This window comes from Gekko japonicus, unplaced genomic scaffold (genome assembly GCF_001447785.1).
Source record: "Gekko japonicus isolate JY-2015 unplaced genomic scaffold, Gekko_japonicus_V1.1 scaffold502, whole genome shotgun sequence".
Classification (NCBI taxonomy): Eukaryota; Metazoa; Chordata; class Lepidosauria; order Squamata; family Gekkonidae; genus Gekko; species Gekko japonicus.
In genome coordinates this window covers 546824-554538 of record NW_015169186.1, presented here as the reverse complement: position 1 = coordinate 554538, position 7715 = coordinate 546824, and the positions used below count along the sequence as shown (strand labels likewise).

The 7715-nt window shown below is 51.8% G+C and overlaps 1 protein-coding gene across 1 annotated transcript in view; it reads left to right on the top strand.

Moving 5' to 3' along the window:
• TRIO (trio Rho guanine nucleotide exchange factor) overlaps positions 1–7715 on the top strand; it is a 236019-nt gene that overhangs the window by 25054 nt on the left and 203250 nt on the right. Inside the window, exon 6 of the mRNA XM_015416185.1 lies at positions 2782–2973. Within this exon, the coding sequence (XP_015271671.1) occupies positions 2782–2973 (192 nt within the window). The remainder of the gene's footprint in view (positions 1–2781; positions 2974–7715) is intronic.

Below are 7715 nucleotides of genomic sequence, written 5' to 3'. Positions count from 1 at the left end.
TCAGAAGGAACTTGCGGGATTGTCGTGCCCCTCCCTTGGTCATGCGCAGTGGGGCCAGCGCATGACTGGGGAGCGGGTGCGGAAATCCCTTTCGCTTTTCAAGAGGAACCGATCGAGGTCGGCGCAGGCGCACTGTATCCCAGAGGATCATCAGTTACAGGTAAGCAACCTGTTTTTCTTCAGGGGGATGACTGTTTTCAAGAGGCTTATTCTGTCTTCGGTTTTGGAACCCTGGAGTGATATCCGGAGGTGGATGCATGCCCTCCGTCTCCTTGTGCTGTTGGCCAGGGGGAGCTCTGAACGGATCTTTGAGTGAGGAAGTTTACTCAAGTCCCAATTTCAGTCTGGCCTCACCCCCCCCCCCCCCCCCCCCCCCGGCCAAGGAAACTGAGTATTCACTGGGGTCGTGTGTTCCTTTTGAACAGGACATTTAAAATAGACCACATAGTTTTAAATAGACCTGATACAAATGTGAATTTTTAAGATGAACTAGATTCACTTGTGATTGGTGTGGGCTTGTGTATCCATCCCCCCCGCTTATAAAAATGGGGCAGCAGATTCTAGGCTCTTTCCTCTGTGCTTGAAGAGAGGCAAACCCCAAGATGAGACAGCCAGGAATGTAAAACGTGTCATAGAAGAGAGATCTGAAGGGCTTTGAATAGTACCCCTGCCTTTTCTGAACCAGACTGGGAAATGGGATCCCATGAAGTAGAATGCTGGACTAGAGGATGTGTTGGTCTGATCTTTTCAGGTCTCTTATGTTCTTACTTCTTATGTTCTCTGTCTGGCTTCACAGCCTCCTACGTAGCTTGTTTAACAGCTGATAGTTAGAGTCCATCTCTCTATATGTGGCATCTTGTTGACAGTCGGTAATCTAGCTTCTCTTAAAAAGCTAAAGGTTCCCTTACTCGAAAGCCAGTCCGACTCTAGGGTTGCGGTGCTCATCTCCGTTTCAGAGCCGAAGAGCCAGCGCTGTCCGAAGACGTTTCCGTGGTCATGTGGCCGGTATGACTAAACACCAAGGCGCACGGAACGCTGTTACCTTCCCACCCAAGTGGTCCCTATTTATCTACTTGCAATTTCTTGCTTTCAAACTGCTAAGTTGGCAGGAGCTGGAACTAGAGACGGGAGCTCACTCCGTCATGCGGCAACTCTGGTCTCAAAATGCTGAACTACTGACCTTCCACAGCCTGTAGTTCAGCGTCTTAACTACTTGAGCCACCGCAGCTCCAAGTAAGCTTCTTTTACTTGGCACAAAATGGTTAGAAATTAATAGTAATATAGGTGAAAGCGGATGACCATGTGGTCTGAGGTTACGTGGGAAGCCTTTAAGGTACTTTAAGAGTGGCTTATCTGTATCGTCTGATCTTCAAATCCTTACGTTATATGAAAGTGTGGTGTAGGTAGCTTCTGACGGTGTGCCAGCAGCTGGTGAGTCACCGTAACGGAGTGGCTACACAGTGAGGGTAGCGTTTGTGGCAAGGTGGCATTTGTCTTCAGACTCTAAACTTGGACATTGGCAGCTCAGCTGTATTGCTTCAGTTCCTGGAGGCTTATAGTAGTTGGAAACGTTCCGTTTTAGAAACGTGATGCCGTCCCTTGGGGGGAGGGTGTCTGGATAGGGGAAGGGGAGGAGCGCTCTCCCAAAGCTTTGAAGGCTGACGGAAGACTTTGTGTCTCAAGTCCTAGGCTGTGATCCTGCCCCCAGAGGGGCACGCAGAAGGACTCTTTGGGTCAGGGGGATTGGCAGTTACACAACACAGCGCCTTGAATCTGGCGAATGAATCTGACTGGACGATATGTTGGGAGCCAGCCTGGTGATTGGTCCCCAGAAGATGGGGGCTCCATGGTGGTCTTATCTCATGAAGGACAAAGCCCTGACAGACTCTGAGACCTGGTCCCTTGGATCCCCCCTCCCCCGGGAGGGGGTCTGTCAGGGAATTTGGGGCTGGCTGTGGTGACCGGACCAGATGCTGCCCGGGGGGGGGACAGGACTCAGAGTGAAGACAGGAGGCCCCGGCAGAAGCACCGCTTGGCGAGCAGAGTGCACGGCCAGCTGCCCAAGGCCTCTCTGCTGACCGTGAGGCATCCTGAGACATAGATCCACCATAAGAGTTTACGGGATCGTAGGCAGAGTTCAGCTACCAGTTCCTACAGATGTTGAGGCCGCTGCTACGGCCACAGGCCCTCAGTCCTATACGTGACTTTAGTTCAGCTCTGACGGTTGTGGGATCAGCAGCTCCAACAGCGCCTGCTGTCCCTGTCTTGGTTTGTTTCCTGCCTGCCTCAGGTCCCCGGGGGCCAACAGGGCATGATGCTGGCTTGGCCCCCCGTGGCCCCCCCAGGGTTTCCGCTGACTGAGACCCCTTCTCTGTCAGCAGACTGGACCTCGCTCACCTGCCCCTCTCCCACTGCGCCCAAACTGCCCTCTGAATCCCATAAGCAGTGTGGAATAAATGCAGATTTTCTTATATTGTGCAACTTGGTGTCTTTGGGTCGTCAGCGGTCAAGGAGCTGTGCCAGAAGCCCCATTCTTGGATAACTGAAAATCCTACTGGGCACCTCTCTTGATCTGTTTCCTGAAGGTCGCTCTTGAAACATCATTGAATGAAAGCATCACTTCACGGCTCTCTGTTTGCATGAGGCTCGTGCAGAGTGCCCATAAAACCCTCCCTGTGGGATTGTCACACGATCAGCGAGTCACGGGCGTCTGCCACTCCCCTTCGAGGTCCTGGAAGGGAACCTGTTTGTGTAAGACGTTCGTATCTCCCTTTTGTGCAGAACGTGTACGTGAACATCAATCGCATCATGTCCGTTGCCAACCGCCTAGTGGAGTCCGGCCACTACGCCTCGCAGCAGATCAAGCAGATCGCCAGCCAGCTGGAGCAAGAGTGGAAGGCCTTTGCTGCAGCCCTGGATGAACGCAGCACCTTGCTGGATATGTCTGCCATTTTCCACCAGAAAGCAGAACAGGTCAGTAAGCAGGTGAGGGTGGGCAGAGCTCGTTGTGGTCTTAATTGAGCTTGGAAGCGGCTTCAGAACCTGAGCCGCTCATGGGTTTGCCTCTTACGGGAGGCACTGTGGGAAAAGAACCTTCCCAGCCGCTGTCGTGGGTGGCTGGTTCTTGGAGCAGGTCCGGGCAGCAGGGCCTTTGGAATCCGCCTCCGTCTGGGCAAGGAGAGACCCGCACGGCTGACGTCTGCATGGCCGCACAAACAGTTGTTGTGTCTTGGGAGGAGGGGACCAGGAGATCTCCATGGCGGGCTGATATTTTTGGAGGGGGGGGCTTTTTCTCCGGGGGGGGGGAACCTACACGGGTGGATCCAACCATTCAGTTAAGAAAACTTGAGCTGCCTTTACATTTTCTTCAGAGGGGTGACAAATTTCACTGGTTCCTCTCTCCCACCTTCAGGAACAACATAGCGGGGGGGGGGGGAGGAAATTAGCAGAAAAACTGCCACCCCCCCTTCTTAAGAAAGTTAAGGGCACTTACGTTTCCTTGAGGTAGTTGGATCCAGGCCACTAAATTAGGGTCCTCCGTAGTTTCCCCGTGCTTGGATCCGGGGTCTATTCAGAGGGTCTCAACAAGGAGGCCGTGGTTGTACCGCTCTTTAAAAAGCCAAGTTTGGATCCTTCTAATCCTGCCAGTTACTGCCCAGTCTTGAATTTATCATTTCTGGGTAAAGTAACTGAGACCCTCTGAATAGACCCTTGATCCAAACAAGGGAAAACTGTGGAGGACCCTGATCGAGTGGCCTGGATCCAACTGCAGGGTTCGCTGGCTCATTGTTGCAAGCAGGCACACGTGCGTTGCTCTTCCCAAGGGGCCAGCTGTGCCAGATGTATCGTTGCGAGACGTGAATCAAGAAGGGGGGGAGGTATTGTTTTGTAGTCATGAGTTCTGCACACCAGTGGGCCGGTTGTCCCTGTGTGATGCCCCCTGTGATGTCACTCTCTACGGAGGCCCAGGTCCCCACCGTGGCCAGGTCTGCCTTTCTATCAGCTCCGGCAGAGGGGGCAGCTGGCTGGCTCCTTACCTCTCCCCCCAGGGCTCGGCTACAGCGACCCATGCCATGGTCACTGCCAGGCTTGATTGCTGTCACTCGCTCTGCGCGGGCTTGCCCCTGCGGGTGGTCCAGAAACTCCAGCTGGTGCAAAATGTGGTGGAGCGCCTGCTGACTGCACTGCCTGTGCGGGCTGAGCCAATTGCACCGGCTACCGATTGAGTACCAGATCCGCTTCAAGGTTTTGGTGTTGACCTTCAGAGCCTTTAGGCAGCCTGGGGCCGGCATACCTTAGGGACCGCCTCTCCCCGTACGTGCCCCGGAGAGCCTTGCGCTCTGCTGAGCGTGATCTGCTGGTTGTCTCTGGCCCGAGGGATGTCCGTTTAGGCTCGACCAGGTCCAGGGCTTTTTCTGCCCTGGCCCCGGCCTGGTGGAACCTGCTCCTGTGTGAGATCAGGGCCCTGTGGGACCTTTTATCGTTCCACAGGGCCTGCAAAACGGAGCTGTTCCACCAGGCCTTTGGTTATGGCAGCGGGCATCCAGAAGAAGAAAAAGATCACCCCCTCCCCTGCTGAAGACACCCTCTATGTTGCAGCCAGGATTAAAAGAATTCTAGCGCTCAGTGGCACCATTATTGATGTAGCTGGCTTTTAAATGCTGTTTTAAGGTTTAAACTGATTATTTATTATTGTGTTACGTAGCTGAATGGCCCAACAGCTGTTGTGATCTGCCCTAAGCCCGTTTGAGGGGAGGGCGGAATATAAATTCAAAAGATGAATAAATAAATAATGTCTAAGCCTCTGAACCCCAGAGCCAGGAGGCAACATCAGGGGACGGCCTCGGCCTCTGTGCCCTGTTGTTGGCCGTCCAGAGGAACTGGCTGGCCCCTGTGTGAGATGGGATGCTGGACTAGATGGACCCTCCCTGGTCTGATCCAACAGGGCTCTTCTGATGTTCTTATGAAGGCCTCAGCCTCTGTGCCCTGTTTGTTGGCCCTCCAGAGGAACTGGCTGGCCCCTGTGTGAGATGGGATGCTGGACTAGATGGACCCTCCCTGGTCTGATCCAACAGGGCTCTTCTGATGTTCTTATGAAGGCCTCAGCCTCTGTGCCCTGTTTGTTGGCCCTCCAGAGGAACTGGCTGGCCCCTATGTGAGACAGGAGGCTGGACTAAATGGATCTTCACTGGTCTGATCCAGCAGGACTCTTCTGGGCTGACACGTGACCTGGGTTTCAGATCATTTGTGGCTGGGTAAATGTTTTGCATAAACAAAAGCAGCCGTTGGTTTGTGTTTCCTTTCATGTTTATTGTTGGCCTTTTTAGTTGGAGACTGGTATCATAACTCTTGTGCAAGTTCACATCATCACAAGGGTCATAAAGGATGTTTGGCAGAACAAGGCCAATGCAGTGTAAAGACTACAGTTGAAAGTGTAACCTCAGGCGGGTGTTTGACTACGGTCTCTTGCTGCAGGCATTCTTGGTTATTTAAGGTAACAGTTCTTAGACGTGTAGTCCCGAATGAATTAAAAAACTGATCTCGTGAGAAGCAGCCCTGACAGGTTGTCTCTGTAAGTGGAGTGTGCCTTCCTGGAGGGAATGAGCTGCCAGTGCATAGGCTCAGTTCCCAATCATCATCATCATCACCATCAGCCATCTGGGCAATGTACAGCAGTAAATAAAAACATAGACCCCTGTCTCCAGGGGCAGATTGGCCGTGTCCGTCCGTGGGCCCCATATCCTCTCATCACCAGCTTTCACCAGCCATGAGGGGCAGGGATCTAGGAGGCACGTGGCTGGCCTTACAGCACCCAGGATCCTGTCAACATCAGCAGAGGAGAGCAGGCTGAAGGAATCAAAAACAAAGGTGGCCAAGGGGCCTCCAGTTCACCTGCCGCATCAGCACTGGCGGATAGGTCACGGCACTGCGACAAGACTTCATTCATTCATTCATTCATTCATTCATTCATTCATTCATTCATTTATTTGTTTTGGATTTATATTCTGCCCTCCCCTTGATGGGCTCAGGGGGGCTTCCAACAATAAAATACAAGACAATTAAAGCAATTTAAAACACAATTTACATTTTAAAATGCAATACGGCATCGCATAATGCAACTCTAGTAAGAACCAGATGTCTCCGTGGTTAATGATGTTAAATTTAAATTTTTGCTTGGAGATCTCAAAATTTAGGATCTCAAAGGACCCAGGCTACTGATGGAGGAACCCAAGGAGGGGGACGCCCGCTGCCTCAACCAAAGGCTTTGGCGGAAGAGCTCCATCCTGCAGGCCCTGCGGAATTGTAGTAAATCCTGCAGGGCCCTGATCTCACACGGGCGCTTATTCCTGGTCGAGGCAAGTAGGCCGTCCCTGGGGCCAGGCAGCACCAGAAGATGTTGGTTGGTGGACCTCAGTGCTCAGCAGTACAGCAATAAAAAGGTAAAGGTTCCCTTGCTCAAAAGCCAGTCGAGTCCGACTCTAGGGTTGGGGTGCTCATTCCGTTTCCAAGCCGAAGAGCCAGCGCTGTCCGAAGACGTTTCCGTGGTCATGTGGCCAGCATGACTAAACACCAAGGCGCACGGAATGCTGTTACCTTCCCACCGAAGTGGTACCTATTTATCTACTTGCAATGTCTTGCTTTTGAACGGCTAGGTTGGCAGGAGCTGGAACTAGAGACGGGAGCTCACTCCGTCATGCGGCACACCCGGGTCTCAAACTGCTGAACTACCAACCTTCCACAGCCTGCAGTTTAGCATCTTAACCATACAACACCTTTATTGGCACATAAGACAATAAATAAGTTACTTCATCAGGTATCATTACAACTGCCTTCTTAAAACACATCAATATTTAGAAAAACTCCTTACTGCCAAGATCTTAGTCAAGAATTCAGCCATCTGCGCAGTAACTTCAGGTGACTCATCAGCTAAAAGGTACCTAATTATGTTTTCAGAGTTAATCCTAGACAGTCTGGGCTTAATCCAAAGTAATCGAAGAAGTGAGTGGAGGGGACAATATAATAAGATGTGATCTACGGTATCACGTTCTCCAGATGAGCAATTAAAAATTTCGGGATACTTCTGTATCTACCTGCAACCCAAGATGAGGGGAAAACATTAAATCTGGCTAGCACAAAGGAATTCCCGGAGGGCTTCCTCTCCTCCCTCTCAAGACAAGCGGCAGCTGCGGGAACCCGCCCTTTGATACAGCCCTCAAAAGGTCTGGCTTTGCATCCAGTTGCCTTGCAACCAGGTGTTTGAAAAACTGTTGTTGTTGTTGTTGTTGTTCAGTCGCACAGTCGAGTCCGACTCTTCGCGACCCCATGGACTAGATCCCGCCAGGCCCTCCTGTCTTCCGCTGTCCTCTGAAGTTTGCTCAGTTTCATGTACGTTGCATCGATGACACTGTCCAACCATCTCATCCTTTGCCATCCCCGTCTTCTTTGACCTTCAATCTTTCCCAGCATCAGGGTCTTCTCCAGTGAGTTCTCCCTTCTCATTTGGTGAACAGTCTTTAAAATGTACATTTCCCATCTGTCCCTTGTTTATTTCATTCCCACCCTGATTGTTTCCCCTAGTGGGGTCCCAAGGCAGCAGAGTGGGGATTGGCACCTGGGGTCTTCTCCCAGATTCTCATCTAACACTTGGACCATTGTGCTACCGTGGCTCCATATCCATGCCTCCTTAATCAAATTAACAGGTCCCGCTCCTCATT